General features: G+C 40.8%; 3 protein-coding genes across 4 annotated transcripts in view; 1 reads left to right on the top strand and 2 right to left on the bottom strand.

Annotated features, from left to right (window-relative positions):
- KLC1 (kinesin light chain 1) overlaps nucleotides 1-15,718 on the bottom strand; it is a 71,241-nt gene extending 55,523 nt beyond the window's left edge. Inside the window, exon 1 of the mRNA XM_082318474.1 lies at nucleotides 15,660-15,718. The gene's annotated coding sequence lies outside the window, so the exon portion shown is untranslated. The remainder of the gene's footprint in view (nucleotides 1-15,659) is intronic.
- COA8 (cytochrome c oxidase assembly factor 8) lies at nucleotides 14,768-16,749 on the bottom strand. The gene is made up of 2 exons (XM_082318477.1): nucleotides 16,609-16,749; nucleotides 14,768-15,857 (listed from the first exon to the last, which is right to left on the bottom strand). The coding sequence occupies exons 1-2, from the start codon at nucleotides 16,726-16,728 to the stop codon at nucleotides 15,585-15,587; spliced, it is 393 nt and encodes a 130-aa protein (XP_082174603.1). The 5' UTR covers nucleotides 16,729-16,749; the 3' UTR covers nucleotides 14,768-15,584.
- A 76-nt stretch (nucleotides 16,750-16,825) lies between these two features.
- BAG5 (BAG cochaperone 5) lies at nucleotides 16,826-22,018 on the top strand. Of its 2 annotated transcripts, none has more exons than XM_082318136.1 (2): nucleotides 16,826-16,973; nucleotides 17,541-22,018. In XM_082318136.1, the coding sequence occupies exon 2, from the start codon at nucleotides 17,569-17,571 to the stop codon at nucleotides 18,919-18,921; it is 1,353 nt and encodes a 450-aa protein (XP_082174262.1). In that variant the 5' UTR covers nucleotides 16,826-16,973; nucleotides 17,541-17,568; the 3' UTR covers nucleotides 18,922-22,018. The 2 variants fall into 2 exon arrangements, with proteins under 2 accessions (XP_082174262.1, XP_082174261.1); XM_082318135.1 differs by lacking the exon at nucleotides 16,826-16,973 and adding an exon at nucleotides 17,123-17,304.
- The last annotated feature ends 3,564 nt before the right edge of the window (nucleotides 22,019-25,582 follow it).

Genomic DNA, 25,582 nt, shown 5'->3' on the forward strand with positions numbered 1-25,582 from the left:
TTGTCAGCATTCCGTCATGGAGATTTGCTAACTCATCAGGCTTTGCTGCCAGATTATTTGCAATTAGATTAGGTGAGACTCTTATCTTGATAATCTTGGTAGTCGCTGCAGGGTTTTTTCCGTCATGAATGAGACTTTTAGGTACCTTTTCCTCATTAAATTCTCCAGAGTTTCATTATGAAAAGTGCTTTTTCCCTAAAAAAAAAACTGTGAGGGCTGTGATTTTAATTTCAGTCACACGTCAGTGTAAATCTGGGATAATTTCATTAACCAGTATAAGATTTTTCTTTTTTTGAGAAGTGAATCTTTGAAAGTGTAAGAAAGGCATTCCTTTTTCCAACCAACATGAGGCAGAGGCACGGACTGGGACATAAACTTGTCTCGGCACCAGGGAAACTGGTGCTTCCTCATGGAGATATAAAAGATGTATTCTCTTTATTCTCACTAAGATTCCTACATACATTTATAAAAGAAGGAAGTTGTGATTTTTCAGATGCTGCCTTTTATTAAATCTCATGCATATGCTAATCACAAGAAATGCTAATACCAGTGTATGCCTGTATGTGACCTTTTCCAAGTAGAAATTTGCACCTACTGATGAAAGAGAACTAAGTCTCAAAAGTCTAAATGGCGTTACAGATAACCACCTCATCTGATCTTTTTCTAAATATAATTATCAAACTCTATTGAAAACCAAGCAGGCATCTTGCCCTTCCTGCCCAAGAACCTCACTCCTCCAGCTTTCGGTCTCAAGGGTAATATATACATATAGATATTGTGCCAAATTGTGTCGTTTCTTTCCAACTCTTTTCCCTTGCTAATGATTAGCCCCATTTCTCTACGTGTTTGCATTTCTAAGGAGGTCCTCAAATGTAACACTTCTCTTTTATATGTTTGATTAAATTATTGCAGAGAAAGAACATTCTTCCCTGGGTAACCCTCCTAGCTGGTCCTTCCTCCACTCACCCGCCTAGGAGATTCTGCACTCCTTTCTCCCCTCCTGACCATCAATTTGCTTGGCTAAACAAACTGAACTCTTAATCTCTTTAACAGAGATTCTGCATCTCCCTGATTATTCAACTTGCCCTTCACTGCTCCCATTTGCTTCATCTTTCTGGAGCCTAATGTGCTGCAATTGTTTGTGCCATGGCCACTATGGAAAACGATTGTTCCTAAGTCTGATTTATCAGTAACGTCCCTTTCACTTGATGTATTCCTTTTCTGCACATGCCACAGTAATTGCCAAACCCTTACCCCCCTTCAGTTCTTCTCTTAAATGCTTTTCTCTCCTCCTCAACTAATACTCTATATGGAATTACACCAAATTCACTTGGCATCCAAGGTTGATTGGAATTTCTCGGGTTTTATGGGAGGCCATTTCACATCCACTTTTCATTGTTGGAGTTTGCCTTGGTTAAGAGGCTATTCAAACCAAGGCAGTTCTCAGCTGCACTCGACGGGGCAATTAATGGTAATACAGTTTTCCCCAAGGGAAAGGGAAATGTTTCTGCCGTGTGACAGCTGTTTCTGTAGTTTCTGTGCCAATGATCAATTATGTCTCTGCAGAAAATGGCTTCTGTGAATATGCCTGTGGCTAGATGGATGGTGTACAGTCCGTGGGGCTGAGAAGGGCAGAGTCACTCTAGAAATCAATAGGAAAGAGAACTGCCTGTGCTAGGTATTTTGTTCCTCATCCTGTCTCCTTGGGCAATAGAGCAGATGCAGGATAAGGAGAGATGATCTTACTCCCAGGGGTTTGGATATGAATTCTTTCTCCTTGCTGCCTCTCCCTTCCCACAGCACGTATGTACTGTCAAGTTTATGCTTCCGTTTCAGATGTCGTCACTCCTATCTTTTCTGTTGTAATTCTACCTTTTTTTATCTGCTTTAGTGAAACATTTTCTTGCCAGTTCACAGAGAAATCCATTGAAAGGTATTAAGTTGAAAGACATGCTGTGGACACACTCTTCACTTCTGTATCGTTGTGAAGATAGATACAGAAGAAAACAAGACATGTACATCACTACCATCAAGTCTTAGACTTAAAATGTTAGTGAGTTGATTGTATATTCACTCCTACAGGATGGATGGTGTCTTTTATCTCTACAGGCTTGTCTGTCAGTTACCTGAGAGCAAATATTGTTGAAGAACTCAATCTGTGGACAGTCTCCAAAAGGTCTAGAACAGAGTCTGGTAGCCCAGACGAGAAGGGGTTGAGAGAATGGTTTTAAATCATCTTTGTGGCTTCCCAATCCTATACTATTCCCTGCTCCCTGTGCGATTTAGACAACCACAAGGACCTGGCTCCCATGTGATAGTTCTGCCCAGGACCTCCATGGGGTCCATCTGTAACCTAGCCCATCCGCACTCAGTATACCCCCTATATTAGGGGATGTGAAAGGAGGCCTTAGAAACTAGCCTTGTAAGTGCCAGTTTCTGAAGAAAGGAATTCCTCGTACATCTGTGTGTACGTGTTTTAGAGACCAATATATAAAAAAAACAGTGAGGGGATGCTACTAATTTGTCAAGTTTGTCAGATACTGCTGCATCACATCATGTTCTGAAGGTTTTCCTTGTGCCAAAAAGGCTAGACTCAATTTAGGTAAGTTGTAGTTTATGCAGAAACGAGCTAAGGAGAAGGCAGTTACCTCATCAGTATGCAGATCATCACAGATGTTCTGAGGCTACCATTTTTCTTTCAGAGGACAAATCACTGAAGATGATAGGAATTTAAAGCAGGACTCCTTGACCTTTGACCTTGGTGGCCAGCTGGGCATAGTGCAATTCACAGAAAGCAGAGCTTGTGAAGAAGCTACCACAGTTCTCTACAACACCAGCATCCCCTAAAACACCTGGACTGTGTGAGGTGTTTGGATTATACGGGGCGGTTCACTCCACCACATCAGTTAACAACAGTCTCCTGGGGAAGTTCTGGGGAATTGCTGAAACGTGCCATATGCAGTACTTCAGATTTTGAATCTGTGTATTCTAAAATGAAATTATTCCTTAGTATTTAAAATAATAATTATGTTTTAGTGAAAGCTGAAATACATTGAAATTGTTTCAAAGACATATATAGTGCAATTTTACATAGTTTGTCAAACCCTACATATTCAAAATAATGTAACTGTAAACAGGAATGGAAACGTGCCTCAAATAAACACTAGGAGAAAGCTGGGAGCAACTGATATGTATAAATAAGCCCTGAAAGTGAAATGTACTGCCTACACAGTGTTACACTCGTTATTAAATGCTGAAGGGCCACAAAGTACACCATCACCATATGTTGAAAACTGGCATGACTCATAGGGAACAGGCTGACGAATGATAGTATCTTCCTTCATCAGTGTATAACACTGACCAGAAATCTACCCAGGAAATGGCTCCGGTGTGGGCAGCCATTTAACATGCCCCATATCCTTATAATTAACTACATAACCGTAAAAACGTTACTGCCAGGTTTATCATGCCCCAATGCAGAAAGCACTCTAAATATCCTTAAAGGAAGGTTCACACATTTGTCATTTCCTATCCCACTCATTTTGCAGCCAAAGGAGGCGGGAATGCTGTGTTATCAGCGTTCTCATTAGGTTCACTTACTTTCTTTCTCTTTGAATTTTTGGTTGGGAACTCTGTTGCGTAGTGCCCAAACCCAAAGTTCATACTGTAAATAAGCGAGATCGCTTTTCTAATTCACATGTAAACATATAACAGAACTAAAAGTGGAACTGACATTGTTAATGACGTATGAGATTGAACATTGAGTGCTAAGTGGCTGTTAGCTAATACCTATAGACTCAAGACAGTAAGTAATAAGCTACTTTGCTGCTTTTAGAGAAAGTGTGAACCCCATGATTCAAAAGCCTGAGAAAAATCTTCCTAGGATGGAAACATGCCCTGTCCAGTGGCCACTCTTCAGCCAGCTTCCCCCAGCATCAGCCTGTTTCACTCCGTCCTGTGGCAACCAGACGCACAGCTGCGACCCCGTGGTAACTGTTGAGCGTGCCCAGCAAGTCTCCGGGCGTCACGCTGAAGAGACCCCTCTTTTCCCAGCAGCAAAAGCAGCAGCAGGGAAGAAGCAGAAGAGGAGCACAGCAAATGAATTCATTTTGAGCACCTCTTGTCAACTAAAATTGCTCTATAATATCCTATGGCAGAGCTGATCTTTTCTTTGAAGTGAGCTTGAATTCTCTGTTGACACAAATTTGCACCTGTGGCTATTTACTCATATGTCAGCTTAGTATTTTGTTCTGTTTTTCATGGTGGAATTTTTCATGAGGCCTGAGGAAACTGGAGGTTTTCCAGGCATGACATTAAAAGTGAAATATTATTTTGGTAAATGTGAGAAAAGGATTGGTAAATCCAGAAGACATTTTCCTACATATTAATAGGAATTTAGTTTCCATTTTGTCTTTCAGTCTCATAGAATTTTTGACAAATAAGATTTTCCTACCTAAGTATTTATAGTTTCTACAGCTACTAAGGTCAGAACTGTCTTGACTCGGTTTGTTACAGAATATTTATGCTGTGTCATACCATCTATTTTCTATATGACACTCCAGAATAATAAAATCACTTGGAAAACAATCAAGGCAGTCAATTAATCTCTTCTGAAATTTGCAATGCATAGATTTTGCCTTCTAATGTAGTCTTGACTACAAAGTCTGTTTTGCAAAACATGCCCCCCCCCAAGAATCTAGACTTCTAATTATTCAAATCATTCTAAAAATCAAAATCTGTAACTTTTCTGGAACCCTTTAAAAACAGCCAATGTATGCTACACACTGATCATCACATGAAACATTTTCCACGGCAGGGATTTATTACAAGGCAGAGCTAAAATTTGTCAACAGGATGTTCTTTAACAATGAGAGTCAAATAGTGACCTGAATTTCTTATCACTCTGAAACTTGCTTTTTGCCTGTCAATCTGTTTTGGCTCAGCTGATGAAAGTTATCACAGCCAATTCTGCAGCTGAATCATATCAGTGGGCTCTTTGGAGGCAGCGGTGTGAACGGAGTACTGCTGAACGCCAGCAATTCTGGACTGGCACAGGGGCTGCTGGAAACTTAATGCCAGTCACGGTCCACCCCAGCAGCTTCAGGGCTCCTCCAGCTTAGGCTGAGCGCTGATTGCCCCCTGGCACCCTCAGGAGATGCACGCAGTCCTTGCTGCCTCCTGCCAGCTCAGGCCCCCTTCACAACGCACCTGGGGCCAGCCCTACGGATGAGAACACGGGCACCCACCAGACAGCAAAACCACTGTGCCTTCCCCTGCAAAATATAAGAAACAAAGGGGGATCTGGTTGGAAGCAGTAAAACACAAGCGGCTGTATGAAACAGGGACCACGTCTTCAGAGCATTTACATGGCTTCTGAAACTGATTTTGACTGTGGGTAGTACTATAAAATAGTATTTCTCCTGCGTAAGATCACAGTTAAAAAGGGATCCTGTAATTTTTTGCCTTTAGTATTTCTAGGCAAAAGTACTGCTTTTGCACTTCCAAAGCATCTGCTGGTTGAATGTATCAATCAACTAAATCTCACGATACTTGGGTTAATCTTAATCCATTAATGAATGCAAATTCAAGGCACAAAGAAGTGATTTCTATAATAATGAATATTAATGAGCATGAATGAGCATGTATTTCAAGATGATTACATTCCATGTACTTATAAACTCTTTTTAAGAAATAAACTCATAAGAAATAAAGTAACTTGTGTTTCCGTTACTGGTTTTTTTTTTTGAGAAATGAACCTGAATATTCAATTATGGGGTTATTATTCTGTGAATCAGTTTACGGCAATCAGTGGATATAATTTTTAATATGAAAATGTTATTCATGCATATTATAGTTTCAGGCATATATTATCCTTTCCTGAAAGCAATTCAGTCTCCCAGTCTTTATGCAAAAGACTGGCCCGTGGGCTCTGCACAGGATGTAAATTAAGTTCTTGTTTGGCTAAATCCGATTTTCCTGTAGGATACCAGTCTTGCTTAGTGACAGTGGAAGTTAAAAACTGCAGGCAGAACAGTCCCCTTCAAACGGGGCCAGGAAGGGTCAGCTTCCAAGTAACAAATCTGAGGTTTGAACTAAATTTTAATTTTATCACCAAGAATTTTCAATTAAATATAGAAGCTATCTTCTCAGTAGTTTCTACCATTGCTTTTAAAACTCCTAATGAAGCTGAGAAATGCTTTTTTTTTTTTTTTTTTAAGATGTACAGTTCATTGTACTCTCATATTCTATCGAAATTAATGCTCCGGCAGAAAAATTCAGTGAATAGCAAAAACCCCACACAGATTATCAGAACATAGCCACCCTAAGCCAATACAAACTATCTAAAATTGTCTGAATATTACCAAAATACTGTTGCTTTATTATGCACTTACTGAGGAGACAGATTAAAAAGGCACATGCTGACACTACTGAATATGAAACACTGCTGTTCCTTCTGACAGGATTAGCTAAATACCTAAATTATAAGAGCACTCCCCTGTATTTTTCCTATACTCAGAAAATGTGCAGAGAAAAGTCACTCTTTGATCTATTTGACTAGCTTCAGCTACTGTAGCAGGCCTCTGAATACATAAAAAATTTATTTTTAGTAGTCTGTGGCAGCTCCTTATTCTTCCTTTGATGTATAAAGGATTTATGATCAATAATGTCTGAAAGCAGCTGGCATTATTACAACTGCTCTGAGACAAAAAAAAAATATCAAAAGTAATGCAACACTGGCAAAAATGATATGGCTTTTGCTGTTCAGAAAATGTAATTATCTCAGTAAATGTATGTGGTTTTGGTAATGAGACTCAAAATTTCAGATAGTTTATTTTTAATAACGTCTTTTCACAGTAGCTTTATTAGATATTCTAAATCAGAGCTCAACACTTACCTAACAGATAACTACCTCACTCCTTCAATAGGCTTTAGATGAAGGGACCCAGCACCCCACACAGAATCTTAATGAAGGCAATGCCGTAAAGGCGTGAACTTCACCTACAAGCAGCTCGGAGCAGAATCCTAGCATGATCCATCGTATGCCGATTATATTATTTTTGGGTGACCAACACTAAAATTACATGTTCAGAAAACAGTTTTAACTGTGAATTGACTGAGGCACAATCCAAACCCCCCATCTGAATTCCCACATCTCCCCTATGCCAACAGTAGAACACTTATATCTGCATGACGAGACCTACTAATTCAACTGACATCTAACATTTTTTTCCTTGGATTAGTTCTAGTAGTGAATCAATTTCCTGATCTGGTTCAGCAGGCAGACACAAAAACGTCTGTGTTAATAGAAGTGGGACGCTCAGAAGATGAAAATCTTTTGATTGACCTCTACCCACTCAAAGCGTATGTGAAACTACCTTAGGGATCTTATGCGTAGGCTGTCAGAACATATGGCTATCAACCACCAGTCCGTTGGGGTTCTGGCCTCTGCCTTTCAGGGATATTTTCTGACATTATCCAATCATTCTTTTACATTGGAACTATTTATTAAAAGTGTGCATTCGCATTGTGGTGAAAGCTTAGATACTGTAAGATATGATTTACTGTAAAGCCCTGAAGAATTACATTACATACCCACAGTAGTCTATTGCAAAAATTTATTTTCCTAAGGAAACATGGCATTTTGTAACTTTTTAATAAACATATACCTTTTACAGTACTGAGGCAGTAAATAACATTCACAAATAATATTTTCCCAGAAGTGTTGGTTATCACCTCAGCAAACACTATTAATGACTGTTTTCATTTGCTAATAACACAACAGTTAAAACCACAATTCAGTGACTGTTTAAGCCCCAATGATGATACCATCATTGCATGAAACAGTGTGATCCACTACTATATCATTAATATTTATTTCATCTTGCAAAGGAATTATTACAGTTGATACTGACAAAGCTTTCTGCTCCAGCTGAAAAAGCCTGTGCATAAATCATGTCATGTTTAGACACGAAAAACAGGTCAATGGCTACTGAGCTGACATTTCCAAAAGCAGAATCTTCCCTACAGCATAGCTTTAGGAAAACACGCTTCATTTGACAACATACATCCTTTTTAACAGAATCCTCTTACTAGGTACTGTATCAAAAAAATAATTTAACTGCATAAATGGACAGGGAGAACATTCTGAGGAATGGAACTTCTTTTAAATTACAGATACATGGCATAACATTTTAAGACTTCATTTAAACCAAACCCCTTCCGATGATGTTACATACCTTGAGGCCAGAAAAATCTCCCTCAGGCAAGTTCTTTCGAGTGCCTCAGCGAAACCGGTGAGAATCGTACATTTTTTTGAAAGAAATGAACCGGTAGAAAGCAGTGCGTATTAGTACTAATGTCCTCCTCCATACAACCAAGTATCAGTTTCCTTTTCTACCAAGATTAAGTGACTGGCAATGCATCTGTTTTATTGCTCAGCAACTAAAATCTTTACCAATCATAGGTTAGAGGAACTCTTGTCCAATGGGGGCATGTTTCTTTTAATTAAAATTATCTAAGAAGATCCTATTGCATTAGTAATTTATATGAAATCATATCTTAAATCTTTATTAAAAATAGGAAATAATCACACTGAAAAGAGGATTATTCTACATTGATTGTATATATACTCACAAATCATACTTGTTCCTTCAGCCATGTTGTATTACTTGTGGATAGCTACTGCTCCAGACAGACAACTGCTGCAAAATGAGGCATTTTTGTCTTTATACACTAACAGGGTTGGTGGAGACATCATTCCCTGACCCAAGTTCAGGTCCAGCATACTGAATCACATGTTATTTAGGAGCTATGACTCTCTGGTAAAAACGTGACAGTTGCGATCCCTTCCATTTAATGTAAACGAGGAACAGCTTTTGGTAGTTTTCTTAGTTGTGTTTTGGTTGGAAAATATTTTAGATATTCTTGGAATAAAAGGTAAAGGAAATCTACATAGTGATTGTAAATTAAGATCAATGGCAACTTTTATTTACATAGTTTAACGAACAGATTCAAGCAATTATTACATTAGTCATTCAGATTCTGAACATCACAAGTTTATAGCAGGCCTAGCTAGTGTTGCATTCTTCGTGGAGCTGTGATCATTAATTTCCAACATTTTTCTTTTTCCAACGAAGCCACCTCAGAGCTCTCACCAGTGCTACTTGTCCCATGAGGAATGTGATAGTAAAGTTACGTTTATACCAATCTCTAGGATTCCAAAGCCAGGAAAATCATCAGCACACAGAACAAGAACAGAAGAAAGGTACACAATTATATTAAAATATCCTTTGGCATTGACAAATGACAATTCAGTGACAACATGCTTTTCCATTCTTTGTGGCAACACTTTCCCTGCCTAATTAGAATTAAATAACCTATGAAAAGGTCTATGTGAATATCCACATCCATGAACAGATTACATGTAGACTACAGGGCTACAACCATTGAGAGCTTAACTGTAAAAAAGTTAAGGGATGGGTAGTTTTATGAGCAATTGTATTTGGAATCAGGTAAGATAAAATAATTGTAACCGTATCTCATGTTTCAGGAGTAAAGCTGATCATCAAGCTAGCCAGAAGAATTTCCTGCCAGTGCTACTGCAGGATTTGTTTGTGCGTGTATGAAGTGTGTGTTGGAAAGGGCACAGTTGGTCACCTATGGGGGGGGATAAAATAAAATGACACTTCAAAGACTAATTATATAACCCAATACAGGAAACATTAGGCTTCTAATGCAGTACCCCTTAAAGATGATGCCTTTAATTAAAAGTTAGTGTTTATATCTTCAGTTTTTATGCAGCATGCGTGATTTCTGGAGCCAACTCAAGATATAGATAAGATAGTCTGTATCAGCCCTTTTTAACCTCCGAGAACTTGCTTCAGATTCTTGCCCGTTACAAACTAATTTCGCAATTTCTTTCTAGTTTTCAACACGGATCACTCTCCCATTTTGTAAAATGCTGCACAAGAAGCAACAGAATACGCTTATTGTAGAACTAGCAGGGAATATTAAACACTGGGACTTAGGTCCTCTCTAGACATCTCTGCGGGAAACCTTGCATGTACAGATCTAACATAAACCTCAGCTACTAACCTCTCAGTAAGGATAGTAGCCAAAATCATGCTGACAAGCAGCACTGAGCTACCCCCTCAAATGTCATGTTAAATCAAAATAGCATGCTAACATTGCAACTGTGTCTTTTCCCCTTTCATGTCTCATTTCCTGTATCCTTCTTGATTTTTTTTTTCCTAAACTAGACTGTATTTCCAGTCTAAGCACCCTGAACTAAATATTCATGGCGTCTATGCACAGTCATTGCTTCAATTTTAACTAGATTTTAGAAGTTGCAACACTTCAGCGGCCACAGTTTTCAGGCCAGCTGGCAACACTGCAAAAGAACATACAGTTGAACACATAAACAGTTTTTTATAAATATGAGCCCTCAAAATCAGAATGCCTGTAAAAAGCTCCACAGCATTCAGGGCTGTGCAGTTCCACTTTGAAACTACAATGATGCAGCTTACACCACCTGATTTTACAAGGCAGCAACAAGGAAGGTCATGTCTAGCCACAAAGCCTGAACTCTTACCGTGAAGATGGGACACTATCCCAAGGTCACAACAACAATGGCATCTGGTGATCAGTTCCAAGATAAACTATTTGCTTTGTCACTCATCAATTATAAGCAATTTGAACAAAAATTCCCTTATTAAAAGGAATTTTTTACTTTCCACCTTTTCATGCTGTTCCTTAGGTTTTTGGTGAGGCTTCTCCCCCACCCCATGGGCAAGACAAGATGTGCATATTTGTTTTAAATATTTGTTACTGTAAAATTGTTCTTACAGTATAGTATGTTACAATATATGCACAATACATACAAAGAACCCTAAACCACAATGTGTTATATAGATCAGTTATAGCGATGGTAGGACTCTCACTAGCATTACACCATCAGGAACCCAGTAACATTTGACACCTTCGAGCCCAATAATCTTTCAATCCAATACAGAGAAGAAACTGAGGTTGTTGTTTCATATTCAGTGGACAATGCTACTGTAACTGGATTAAGTACTATCCTCCTCCAGCTTCCCATTACTTCTTCACTTCTAGCCTTCTACCAAGCGTGCACAGCTACTTGCAGAGTAAGGTGTGTTTGCAAGGCGTTTTTCAGTTGTTTCATACCCCCAATCCAGTTTATCAAGTTGTTGTACAAACAGTAACACAAACAATGCAGTAGATGTTGTAAAGAGGCACGGTGGTGTGAGCTTACCCTGTTGTAGCCAAGGTTCTACACAGGATTAGTTCAGGCGATCATTTTACTAATGCTTCGCCACACAAAACCCCCTCAAACTCAAGGCCAGTCACTTTCATTTTTACTATGGGCTTGCAAAATAATAAAACCAAGAATACTAAATATTATTCGCATTAAACAATTTTCCTTTGAGTTGAATCACATTTACTATTCCTTATTTAAGTCACCTGGAATATGTTCTATAGAAATTTCAACTGTTTTATTCGCATATTTATCAGTTTCAATTAGCAGCATGAAGAGACCCATGCCATAAGAGAAAAAAATTGAGTGCCTGATCTTGTCTCTCTGAATCTCAGACATGAGATTCATCTGTCCACTAAATAATCAATAAGCAGCAGAACTCAAATGATAATGTAAATTTCTGTCAAATGCTAATAATAGCATTTAAAAAAATCATTTTCTAAAATGATGGGTTTAGGTGCTGCTTTACCAATTATGGAAAAAATTGTTCAAATTTTAAATTTGATCTTATGCCTTTCACTTAGACTGTAATGTATAATACCCAACATAAATACCTTCTACATACCTGTTATACTGCATATGCTTTCTAAAATTTTTACTTAGAAAGTCCTTGTAAAAGTCAGCCATTTCTTCTGCATTCAGTGTTGCTTTTTGACCTGAAAATAAGTTTTGGCATAACAATGTCAAGATAATTATTTGGATTAAAGCACTGGGTTCAGATGCAGGAGAGCTAGGTCTGACTCCTTGCTCCTACAAGCTTCCTCTGTAACCTTGATCAAGTTAATAGGCTTTTATCTTCCAACTTTTTAAAAATTATCTAGGGAGCACAGCAGATTAAAAATACTGATCATCTTCAAGCTGGCATAACTCTTAAGCCCTTATTACTTGTGAAAGTGATTATGTTTATCAGGTCTTAGATTATTTAGGGAACTAGTGGATGCCTATGAAATAGTCCATAGATCTAGAATTAATTAGCCTTTGAGTAAAATTAATCTCTCGCAGGGCTGAAGTCTAACAGCACCAGTAAGACCACTTCGTAACTTAAATTTCCCCCCTAAAGCAAGTCAATAAATATAGAAAGAACACTATCCATGACTGACATGATATTTTCAGCTGTAATTTTTTTCTGTTGCTGTTGATAAATTTCAAGTAACTTATACCAAAGAGTCTATGTTCGGAGATGTCAGATTTATTACCAATATAGTAGACAATCACTTTGTGAAAAAGCAAGTACAAAAGATGACTTTGAATATGCCACTCTCATAAGCAGAACATAAGAGGAGATGGATTCTCTCCACAGAACATGAAAGGAAAACCCATGGCTACAGCACAGATGTAGAATCCTGAGAATCAGCAAATATTCTCAACTCTACCAGATAATTCCTATACAAACTTTCTGGCACTTTCAATGTTTCTAAAATAAGGGTCAAATTTGAATGTCCCATGGGACATGGATATGATGAGGGAGGTGGAATTGTGATATTCAACTTGTTACTGTTCCAAAATGCATTTTAAAGCTCCTGAGACTGATCACAGAAATGTAAATTATTGATCAGCTCTATTTGTCATTATTTACAACTCTAATATATTACAAAGGATTAACATTATTAATAAGACTACTTAATACCTATAGTTAATTTGTGTCTTCATACTGGTATCAGCAGAACTGATCGTAGATTCACTTATATAAAAAAGTAAGTTATGTTCCAACTGTTCACATATATTGTTATTACTCTTATTTTTATATACACACAGAGCTGTAGTATAGAACAGTTAATCACCACATGCAGCCAATATAATCTTATTTCTAACGGATGTACATGCTTACTATTTTTTCTTTTATTTCTAGGGTATAAAAACAAAACAACCAAAACAAAACCAAAATGGCAATATAAAAGAAGTGTTTTCTAAACAACACAGAACTTTATTAAAATTATTTCTCAACCACACACTGATCACCAGCATACAAACAGAAAAGAAAAATAATGGTCTGTGATATACAGAACGTCAGAGCAGATGCTTTACTAAACTCAAACAGATCATTATTCTACGAACAAAATGTTCAACCACATACTACAATGGCCAATTCACTGTTATTATGAAGGCATCTTGTTTTCAGTTTCACATAATGAATTAGAGAGGCAACTATTTTACAGCAACTGTGCTCAGGCAAAGACAGGCAGATAGCAGCTGCTGTCTCCTCAGAAGCTGTCTTAGTCTCCCTCAAGGAAAAAATATTGTATTCATTGTATACACTATGGACCTGAAGCCAAAGAGTGTGAATTTATCCACCCAACCATAACATGCGGTTGAGGCAAATGCTCTGTATGTTTAGCTCAGCTAGCTCACTGGGTTAGGAGGTGTGAAAGGATAAAGCCCCTTCCTCCTTAAGACTACAGAATGATTTTATTACTCGGCTAGGATTTCAGCACATTCCCTCCAGCTGCGGGGAAGGAGTTAGGGGAAGAACAGTGCAACAGATGATCTGACCCCCACATGCACGTCTCTGAAGAGCTCCTCCCCTCTTTTTTTATCGTGCTCCTGAAAAAACTTCTAAATCCTACCCTCAAGATTTACTTGTGACAGAACACAAAGAGCATAAACTAACGAAATTCAAAGTCAAACAGAATTCAGAATGCATCCTAAACTATAAACAAAGATCTCACTAACCTGTTTCATCTCTCATTTCCAGACCCTTCGCTTTCAGTCTTGAATAAATAAATTCTTCTTTTTCCTAAAACATGTTTTTCCACATTAGAATCTGATGTACTCAGCCCTTGAAGTTAACCTTTTTTTTTAATCACATAGCAGTGTAGTGCTTAATACTCTCTGAAATAACAAGCAATACTCATTCTACTTGTAAATGTCAACAAAACATTTTCCTGAATCCAGCGAGTTAAACCAGTACCTTTGTCACTTAGATCCTGCAACCTGCATGCATCAAGTCAGTCATGCAAGTGTTCTACTGAAACATGTGCGACTTATTTGTGGAGGAAAGTTACAGCTGAGTTTCAGTATTGTTTGACAGGATCCGAACCTTAAGTTTATACAACAAACTGTGAAGATCTGCTGTATTGTATAACTGAGAATTTGAGCATAGAGAAGAACATGCAGCCTTAAAAAACTGAAATTACTTAGATGGAAACAGAATAATTATTTGTAGCTAAGTTTTTCAAACTTAAAAAGCAGTTCTATGGAATTAAAAAAACAAGCTTTGTTTTTTTGTCCGAGATCTTTGCAAGTTTTGGGAGGATATGATGATCAAAGATCATCACAAATGATGGTGAATTACTGAACTGTTACTGTTCTTCCAACAAAATTCGGTGTCTCCTAACCAATGCTGCAATCAGGAAAGAGGACAGACCGCAACTGAGAAGTCCCCACTTCTAGCCTTGTCGGGATACACTGCCAGTCAAACAGGGCAGTGTCCTGGTTTCGGCTGGGATAGAGTTAATTTCCTTCCTAGTAGCGGGTATAGTGCTGTGTTTTGGATTTAGGATGAGAATAATGTTGGTAACACACTGATGTTTTAGTTGTTGCCAAGTAATGCTTAGACTAAGTCAAGGACTTTCCAGCTTCCCATGTTCTGCCAGGCGCACAAGAAGCTGGGAGGGAGCACAGCCAGGGGGGCTGACCCAGACTGGCCAAAGGGCTGTTCCATACCATATGGCGTCATGCTCAGTACATAAACTGGGGCGAGTTGGCTGGGGGACAGCGATCGCTGCTCGGGGACAGGCTGGGCATCGGTCAGTGGGTGGTGAACAACTGCATTGTGCATCACTTGTTTTGTATGTTCTTTTGTCATTATTATTTTCTCTTCATCTGCTGTCCTATTAAACTGTCTTTATCTCAACCTATGGGTTTTACTTTTTTTTCCCGCCCCTGATTCTCTCCCCCATCCCACTGGGCAGGGGGGAGAGGGTGAGCGAGCCACTGTGTGGTGCTCAGTTGCCAACTGGGGTTAAACCACAACAGGCGTGTCCCTCATTTACCCTTGGTGATTATACCTAATTTTTCACACTTATGAGAGAGCAAGAAGAGCTGCAGAATCATTTTCAACAGCCGCTCTAGTCACAGACAGGTCTCGCATGTAGGGTGGCTACAACTTTGTATTTTCAGTGCAAGATAGGAAAAAGGCAAGTATCATTATATGCCACTAAACAGCAATAAAACACACAGGCTCTTTAGTTTTGTACACCATTTTAAAGAAATGAATGACAAAAAAGTAATTTCCATGGGGACACCATGCGTATTAAAAGAAATGGTATCAATTACCACCCAGTAACGGTGGGCAGAACTGAACCCTACTTCACGGCGACCAAACCCCCCAATTTCGGATGGGCAGGCAGGGGCCGAGCGGCGCCGGGTGTCGTGGTGGGCTCACCTGGCGGAAGGCACGGTTGTGCCGCGCCCAGAAGCGCTGGTCGCAGGCCTGGGCCTCCTGCCGCGCCTCCCGCAGCCGCCGCTCCAGGGGCGACTCCTCGGGGGGCACGTAGAAGATGACGGGCCGCAGGTTGGAGTGCTTGTCGGGGGGGCCGATCCAGTCGTTACGGGAGTGCGCGGGGGGGCTGAAACCCAGGCCCTTGAAAATACAGGCAGAATTCATTATGACCACTTTAGCAGAGTTTCTGAAGAACATCCCGATTTGAAATAAATCCCAAAACTCCACACAACTTTAGAACATACAAGCATAACAAATTCAGAAATTATGCATTCATTTACCCTGACCAAAAATGATGCGATACATTTAAAATTTACTTTTATTTAGAAATGCACTGCAGAGAAGATACCTTTGACTCTTTTCCAACAGACGTGAATGACGATTTTTTTTAAAAGCAACTTTTTTCCCCCCCATTTTTGTACCACTGATATTCCACTTCGTTAAAATACCTGATGGCAAGAACTAGCAAGTACCTAAGCCTTCCTAAGCGCTGCTTTCTCCGTGCGTCCTTGTGAACACGCACAAGCGTGCGGCTTTCCCGGCCGAGCTCGGGGAGACCCGGCTCCCGCAGCCGGTGCCTCACCGCCCCGGCTGGAAAAGCCCTTTACCGCCTCGGGCCGCAGCGCCCCGCCCGCCCGGCGCGGGAAGGCCCGCGGGGTACTGACAAGCGCTGGAGCCGCTGGAAAACACATCAACAACGAGGAGCCGCGGGAAACGCGGGCTTTCATCGGGACGCACCCGCCCAGCGACGCCGAGAGTCACCGCGGCGGCGGCGGCGGCCCGGGCGGCCTCCCCCGCTCCACCCTCAGGGCTCCGCAGGGGCGGGAGAGCCCGCGGCCTCCCCGCGGCTGCGGGACGCAGGAGCTGCCCCCCACCTCCCGCCCAGATTTACCGCGCTCTCCCGCCGCTCCCCGCGCTCAGCCGCGGGGCCGCCACCGGCCGAGGAGGAGAGGAGGCGGCGGTGGCAGCGGCGGCGGCAGCCGCCCCACCGCAGCGCCTGGGCCGCCGCCATCGCCCGCCTCCTGCCGGCGCCCGGCGCTTTACGGCGGTGTCGCAAAGGCAAGGCCGCCCGGAGCGCGGCGCTGCCGTCGGGGGCGGCGCTGGGGAAGGGGCCGCGTCCCTCGGCCGCGCCGTTCCCGCCTCCGCCGCCGCCGCCCGGCCGCGGGGCGGGGCTCGGCTCCTGGGCTTCGCTGCCGCTCGGCCCGTGGCGCAGCGCCGGGCCGGGCAGCGGGTTCCCTCGGCCGGGGCGGCCGGCGGGTGAGGCGGCCGGGGGGCCGGGAGGGAGGGTTGCGGGCGGGGGCGCTGAGGGGGTTTGCGCCGGGGGCGGCGGGTGGGGGCGAGCCTCTCCTCAGGTGCCTCCGCGCTGCCCCGGCGGGGCCCGTTCTCCTCTCCTCTCTCCGCTCCGTCGGGCCCCACGGCCGGGGGGGGCGGGAGCTGAGGGGGCTGGGCGGGGAAGGCCGCCCTGCCCTGCGGTTGTGGCACCCCCAGGGCGGTGGGGGTTTTCCGCTGTTTTTCCCCTGGGCTGCGGACGTCCGGTTGGTTCTGCCATGCCTTCAGCTGCAGGGCAGCTGGGAAGGGAGGGACAAAGGTGGGTAAACGCTAAGAGCTGGTGGGGTGGTACCTAAAACATCACCCCTGCAGCCCGAGCGGCAGAAAGAGGTGTCAACCGACAGAGAAATGGCTATGAAATATCAGCCAAGTGGTTTATTCCTCTTGCTAGTGATATTTAAAATAGCTGAAGCGCATCAGGATGTCGTGAAAGTTGTGATATGTGCTTGCATAGCCCTTTATTAATCGTAAGTCTTGTTCTCACTTTCCTTGTAGTTCATCTGAAACTGGACGAAAGAAGAGAATGGATATGGGTAACCAACACCCATCCATAAAACGGTTGCATGAAATACAGAAAGAAGTCAAAGAGATTGAACAGCAAGTGGCTGTCTTCAGTGGTCTGTCTACTGATCGAGATTACAAGAAATTAGAAAGGAGTCTTACTAAACAGCTTTTTGAAATAGATTCTGTGGACACCGAAGGAAAGGGGGACATTCAGCAAGCCAGAAAGCGAGCTGCTCAGGAAACAGAGAGGCTGCTTAAGGAACTGGAACAAAACGCAAACCATCCGCGCAGACTGGAAATAGAAGCTATATTCAAGGAGGCACAATCACTTGTGGAACGTGAGATTACACCTTTTTACAAAGGAGGTAACTGTATAAGTGAAGAATTTGAAGAAGGTATTCAGGACATTGTATTGAGGCTTACCCAGGTGAAAACTGGAGGGAAAGTTTCTTTACGCAAAGCAAGATATCGCACTCTGACAAAAGTATGTGCTGTTCAGGAGATTATAGAAAGCTGTGTAAAGCAACAGCTGTCCCTGCCACTCTCTAATGATGCACATCCTTCTGTCTCCAAAATTAACTCTGTAATGTGTGATGTGAACAAAGCAAAAGGAACTCTCATTACGCTCCTAATGGGAGTGAGTAGTAATGATACCTGCAGGCATCTATCCTGTGTGCTTACAGGCCTCATTGCTGATTTGGATGCTTTAGATGTCTGTGGTCGCACGGAAATAAGAAATTACAGAAAAGAAGTAGTGGAAGAGATCAATAAATTGCAGAAATACCTGGACTTGGAAGAAGAAGCAAATTCCACTCACGCTTATGATTTGGCACAAAATCAGTCCATTCTAAAAATAGAAGAGATCCGCAAGAAGATGAAGGAAGTTAATTCTTTACTGTTAAAAACAGAGAATGCTTCTGATTTGTATTTGGGATCCAAAGCAGAATTGCAGGGACTGATTGCCCACTTAGATGAGGTGAGTCCAGGAAAAAACCCCTGTATTAGAGAAGCCAGGAGGAGAGCAGTAATAGAAGTTCAAACTCTTATAACGTATATTGATTTGAAGGAAGCACTTGAAAAAAGGCAAATGTATCCCGAGCAAACTGCTGCCGAACACCAGTCTCATCAAGCAGTTTGGACTGTTCTTGGAAACTTGTCTCAAATTCAGCAGGAGGTGATTTCATTTGATGGAAACAGAACGGATAAAAATTACATGAGATTGGAAGAACTTCTTACGAAACAACTTCTAGCACTGGATGCTGTTGATCCGCAAGGTGACGAGCGGTGTAAGGCTGCCAGAAAGCAAGCAGTAAAGCTTGCGCAGAATATTCTTTACTATCTGGACATGAAAACAGATGAATGGGAGTACTGAAACAGCCATGGCCTAACACAGGAGAACGTTTTTTCCTTTGGACTTTACGCAGATCATTGGCAGCACATAATAAAAGTGGTATGTTCTGTGCTTGCTTAAATCACAGAGATTGCATAAGCGGTTGACTTGGCTATATGTCTGCTATCCCACGCAGTCACCCACTTGCCATGGCAACTGTCACTACACCATCAGCAATTCTGGTTATTGCCATAAGCAAAGAAGTGCGATTCTCTGAAGGAATAGCTTAATACTTGATCAAATGGCTTCTTTTTTTTTTTTTCCTGTTTTTGTTTTAATAACCTTGTGCAATGTTTGGTGAATGCAGATTTTTCAAAGATGCAGAAACTTCCTTATGATACAGTACTGGCAAAACTATTTAAGGAAGACTGGACGTGAAAATTAGTATTCAAGCATGAGGCTCCATCCAGCAACTTCACAGCAGTCTGGATATGCTCTTAATGTGCTGTTACGACAGAAAGTATTAAGGGCAAAAATCCTGCTGGCTCTTGGGTTGTGCTTGATTTATTTCAGCCATCACACCTTTCTGGGTGTTTAGATTTCTCAGTTAATGGAGCTATAATGCCAACTGCAAATTAGCATTTACATAGGCAAAGCCTATTATGTCTATTTTTTGTAAAACCTGAGCCCTCTGATTTGCAAAAACAGGTCTTCTGTTGGTGGAAACTCTTTCAAATTACTGCTTTAACGTACTGGCACTTGGAGAGGAAAATCTGTACATATATACTGACCAGATAAATGGGATTTCGAGGATTTCACACTGCCATCCATAAACCCCTGAAAACTGCACTGAACTTTATTTAGTGGCTGCTTAGGCGTCTCTTTAAACTCTGCTGTTAGATCTGGGTTTGACTTGTCTTTTCACATTCAGTGAAAACAGAAACAGAATTCACTTTGAAGTGAAGAAGCATTTTGGAATTATTTTTGTAAAATTAGGTAGCTAGCTATAAAGATGTCCCTAATGATGTAAATGTGTGTTATATATTTCATACTGGTCAGGTGTGGCTTCAAGCGTGTCTTGGAAAAGACTTGTGGCAAATGTCTCTCCTTGCAACTCATCACTTAATTGTTTCAGTAACTTTGTAAATAAGCTTGCTTGTACTATTGTATGCACCTACCTTTTTATTTGTGGCTGCTAGTGCCAATCACATTTCTACTATAGCATGTGTTTTGGCATTTTTTTGAGAGCATGGCATTAATATGAATTAATTATAAAGATATATTTAATTATGGATACTTTGCACTTAGCTCTTTCATGTTGAGTTAATGAATTATTGCTATGTATATGATGATTTGCACCACTGTAAGGAGTGAAAAACATTTCGGATGTTAAAATAAATATTTTTAGATCTATTTTTGACTGATGAGAGAAGACTACTGTCTGTGAGAGACAAGTGCCTTTACGACACCACTAACTTGCACCGTCATATGTAGATATAGGAACTGTTTACTGGCAGCTTGATACATTTGTGATCTTTGCAAACTGGATTTCTCACATATATATAATTCTACTATAATATAGGTCAAATTAACATAATATGATAGGTGACAATTGTTCTATAGAGTCCTGAGAATGAGTATCAAATTTGGGAAATACGGATTCTGCTTAAAAAGCAATGCATTGATGTGGAGATGGGGGACTTTGGGCAGGTCTTCTGTGCCTGTTGCTGCAAGAAGGAGATAATATGTTTGCTCCATAACATGCTTTGAGATGTTGATGAAAGGCTGGGTAACTTCAGAGTGTGAATATATTCTGTTTGTGATCATACAGGTGATTGCTTTGCAATTTTACTTGCCAAAACCGATCTATTTTTTCAATTAAGTACATTGCCTAAGGCATAATTTGGCAGTGACAGAATGTTTGTTGGAGGATTCTCTCTGCTCCTTCAGAGTTATAACCCTGTTGAATTTATCTCTCCTTACCTCAAAAAAATAATTTCCCCTAGTTAAAATTCCAATCTATATTTATATATTAGGTGGCTAACACAGAAAATTAATAATGTTATACACCTGTTATTTTACTCATTTCAAGCTTTCTACATGTTTGAACTGCAACTTCTGATTTGCACTTACATTTTTAGGAAATACAAGAATTTGATAGTGTAATGATATTATTCCTTTTTCTTTAGTATTACTGTCAGGTCTGCAGTGGTTACTTGTAGATTGTTTAACAATTTCGTGTCTGTGTTCTTTGGAGGTTACGTGTAGCTTTATAAATGTTTGAACCTCTTACATAAAAATGAGTAAGTATAGTTTTCAGATCTGTTCTATTTTAAATTTGTATGTCTTTTAGCTTTTCTGAATGAATTGTTACACCTCCGTCTCTAAGAAGGCAAATGTGTAAGGTTAGTGTAACTTTGACTAACTGAGTGGAGTTCAGTAGCAAGATATGTGGATTAAGCTTTTTTCCATTGTTCTGTAACCTAATAAATTGACTATTTAAATTTTATGATAAAATCCTCATCTGGAATGGGATTAATTCACAGTTTTTGAGTGAATGAAAATAATAAACTAAATATGCTTAACCAAAAAAAAAAAAAAAGCACAGATTTCTCAAAATCTTGCTTTTGTGCTGAAGAATGTAATTTTTCTGGTTTTTATATCCAAAGATTGAGGGACACACAACTTCTCTTTCCGATACGGCGGGCTAAAATAATCAGCAAAATGCAAATGGACCAAATTGCAAAAGCCTGCATTTTAGTACTATACTGAAATGTAGTATCTTTTCTGTGTGCTGTGTAACCTGCCTTAGAGCAAAAGAAATGATAGGATGTTTGGGGGAGAGGTAATTCTACATCGTGATTCCTATTTGTTAATTGTATTTCTTTTTAAACTAATTTTCTTTAGTTATTTCAGTGTTTATTTTTGTTGTTTACCACTCAAAATCATTTTTCTATGTTACCAGTTTGGAGGAGGTTTTTATTAAGTATGGTTCCTACTTTTTCAATTTAACAGAAATTAGCATACGTGCTCCTTATGGTGTATATGTCATGATTTATTGCTGTGTAGGATATGGCATTTGTATATACAAATTCAAGGTTAAATATTGCAGTGTTATGTTCTTGATTATTAGTAAAAATACATTGCCACCTTTTACTAGGTATTCATTTGAATGTTATGCCCTGCTGCCTTCCTCTATTTATTTTTGAATGTGAGCTATCAGAATGTAAATGATTTTTGTCTTAGAAAAAGTGTTTTTATTAAACATATAGACATAAAGCTCTCTTTTTTTTTTTTTTCCCCCCTCCTTCTTTAAAATTTTGCTTTTTCACTGCTGTATTTATGACAATAAAGTTCTTTGCGTGGAAACCACTCCTACCTCTACTTGTTAAATCTGGTGCCTTTTGGTTTTCTCTGCCTTCAACCTTGCGTTACAGTCATTGCCTCAGTTGTTGCTTGCGTTCTTTCTTCAGCGATGGCTTTGCCTGCTCCTGGGCTTCAGGCGGATGATCGCTGCAGAAATGCTTGTGGCTGTGTAAGATCTTGCCACTTTTCTGTTGAAGGATGCTGCCTTAACAGATGAGCTTGCAAAACTGATGGTATGCAGTCTCTTCATGTGCAAAGTCAACGTGGATTAAGAACCTTTAGTGGGAGTTAGGCTGATCTGGTTTTAAACTGTGTGGATGAGGCATGCTCATATGATTGTTCTGATGGCTCAGTACGTTTTCTCAAGATGCAGTGAGCCAAGTTATCAGCTCACTGCTGATGGAAATCAGAAATTCTATTCCTGTCCAGAAAGCCGCTGGCTTTGTGCAGTTTCTGCTGCTTGGCCAATTGCTATGAGCTGACTTAATCCAATAAAACAGAAGAAAACAACAAAAATGGAAGAGGGAGTTTTCTGTGGGTTTAGTGAGTCAAATTGGCTTGGAGAAAAGCATCGTGTGGGCTGGAGCTACTGCAAAATGAATGGGTGGGTCATGCGGCCATGGCTTAGGGAGCACATTTTAAGATTTTCAGCAGCAGAAAGTCGTTAGATCAACCTTCTGCGTAGTTAAATTTCTGGAGGAGAAAGAAGGAGAGAAGGTGGCACTACCAACTCCTACAGACAAGTAGGAATTTGCTGCTTTAGTAATGGGGTATGATGAAGGCAATACAAATGAATCATGCATGGAAAATAAACCAGTTGCTTTCAGTTGCTCCTTTGTGCTACACAGTAAGTGTTCATGCAATAAAAAGCAGAAGTGGTCATGTCGATGTACTACACACAATCTGGAAAAATCTTACCCAGAAAACATAAGAATAAGGTTTATAAAGGTTGAATGTTCCTATAGGTAACAAGTTCACTGTATCTTCTTTCTCTCCCTTTTAACAACATAGCTTGTTTCAAGGAAATATATTCTTCAAAGACCAGTAAATCATCTGGGCAATGGCCCTCGATGTTGCTCAGCTAGCTGCTGACCTGTTTGTCTTGATCAGCTGTTTACTCGTCAAAGGAGAGAATTTGCCTTGCTTAGAATATTTTGTGTGTGTTTGGGACAGGCAGATTTTGGTGCCTGAAATGGTTTAACTAGAAAAGCTCTGTGTTTTATTTCCATATAGGCGTATCCTCTCCTTTGGAGAATTCTCAGCTGAGAACTTGAAGAAGCAGAAGGACTTAAGTACTGATCTCATGGATCAAAGGCCTGGGGGTTTAAGCTGGCTGCCAGCAGGAGACATTTAAATGGCAGGATCGAGGAAAACATTCCTGCTAGAGGAAACTGCTAGCAGAGACATGACCAAATGTTCAGAGCTGATGTTTTGAGCGAGCTCTGTGCCTGTTCCCCTGTTGCTTATGACCTTTCATTGAGAAAGTGGACTCTTGGGGGAATATTCCCTGAAACACTGTCAGGCTTTTTGTTTTAGATCAAACTGAGAAATTATGTTTAAAGCTCTTGCTGAGCTACAGTGGAGCATGTACTAGTGGTTGACTAGTCTGGATATCATTCTGTTTTGCTATGTGAAACGATAATGTACATAATGCTTTCGGTGACACTAGTAGGCATGTCCACCTCAGCAGAAAGCTGGTTGTTAACTGAAGAAGCTGAGGAGGAGGTGAAGGCTTTGCACAACGCTCTATCCTTTCTCTCTGCAGCATTTGGTTCTGGGGACTGCCAAACAGATGAATGCATGAGTGGCACTGCTTGTCAGTTCAAAAATAACGAGGACCCTTTCCAAGTCTGCAGATTCTTCCTACAGGACATAAATTGTAGCAGAATTTGCCATGAGAAATGGAAAAGTACAATGAGTTTCTTAATTGGGCCATTTCTCCTCAATTAGTTTTCCCAGACAAACTTCTGTGCCACAGGAGTTCCTTGTGAAACCTGTATTTCGGGCAGCTAATCAAAAGCATCTCATGAGGGAAGAAACACAATGATGCAGTGCAGTGCCCTTAATATGGTCCCGTCTTATTTAGCTCCCCAATTGTATCAACTCCGGAACAGATACTCAAAACCAAATCTGTGATCATGACCACCAAGAGGTCTATAAGCCAAATCAAAAACCCAGAGAAGCAGAGAGACAAGAAAGACTGGAGGAAAACAAAACAAAAAACTAGTAAAGTTGTCAGGCTGTTGTTTGACCGACTTCTCTTAGTTTTACGACGTAAGAAAAGCAAGCAAAGCAAAGCTCCCTTTTGCCTTGCTGCAGTTATACCTAGTCTACACCCTGCACTTCAACATTGTTTTCCACCCCAAGTGCTCCTCCCAGGCACAGTCCAATCTCTAGCTGATGGGGGTTAGCCTTGGTGCGCCCTTGGGCAAGACGGTGCCACCCATCTCTAGGGATGCCATAATTACCCTCACTCTCTCCAAAATGTCTGGTCATGGCAACTCCTAGTGTGTGCTTGGAATATCAGTGTGGCTTGCAGAAGACAGTGTGCGACATGAAGGCTATGTCCTGTAATAAACTGATAACTGGAAGGGATAGTATAATAACTGCTAGCACGTCTGAGTAAGATATCATTCGTGTAATTGTTTATGCTGAATTTTTTATTTTTTTAAAAGAAAATTCTTATTTTTATTTTATATTATTATATAATATTATTTTAATATTTTATTTTTATTCAAATCGATCTGTAGCCTATGATTGAATGCCTACTTCTTACCTTCCAGATGCCTCATGTTAATACCATATAGAATCATAGAATCGTTAAGGTTGGAAAAGACCCTTAAGATCATCGAGTCCAACCGTTAACCTAACACTGCCAAGTCCACCACTAAACCATGTCCTCAAGCACCACGTCTACCCGTCTTTTAAATACCTCCAGGGATGGAGACTCAACCACTTCCCTGGGCAGCCTGTTCCAGTGCCTGACTACCCTTTCGGTGAAGAAGTTTTTCTTAATATCCAACCTAAACTTCCCCTGGCACAGCTTGAGGCCGTTTCCTCTCGTCCTATCACTCATTACTTGGGAGAAGAGACCGACCCCCACCTCGCTACAGCCTCCTTTCAGGTAGTTGTAGAGGGCAATAAGGTCTCCCCTCAGCCTCCTCTTCTCCAGACTAAACAACCCCAGCTCCCTCAGCCGCTCCTCCTAAGACTTGTGCTCTAGACCCTTCACCAGCTTCGTTGCCCTTCTCTGGACACGCTCCAGCACCTCGATGTCCTTCTTGTAGTGAGGGGCCCAAAACTGAACACAGCACTCGAGGTGCGGCCTCACCAGTGC

Source organism: Platalea leucorodia (assembly GCF_965183815.1).
Source record: "Platalea leucorodia genome assembly, chromosome: 7".
Lineage (NCBI taxonomy): Eukaryota > Metazoa > Chordata > Aves > Pelecaniformes > Threskiornithidae > Platalea > Platalea leucorodia.

Excerpts from the sequence above, each read along its gene's own strand:
- COA8 (XM_082318477.1), bottom strand. The coding sequence starts at position 16,728 with ATGGCGGCGGCCCAGGCGCTGCGGTGGGGCGGCTGCCGCCGCCGCTGC. Across the intron at positions 15,858-16,608 it reads GGGAGCGGCGGGAGAGCGCG|GGCCTGGGTTTCAGCCCCCC; the intron begins GTAAATCTGGGC and ends TGTATTTTCAAG.
- BAG5 (XM_082318135.1), top strand. The coding sequence starts at position 17,264 with ATGCCTTCAGCTGCAGGGCAGCTGGGAAGGGAGGGACAAAG. Across the intron at positions 17,305-17,540 it reads CTGGGAAGGGAGGGACAAAG|TTCATCTGAAACTGGACGAA; the intron begins GTGGGTAAACGC and ends CTTTCCTTGTAG.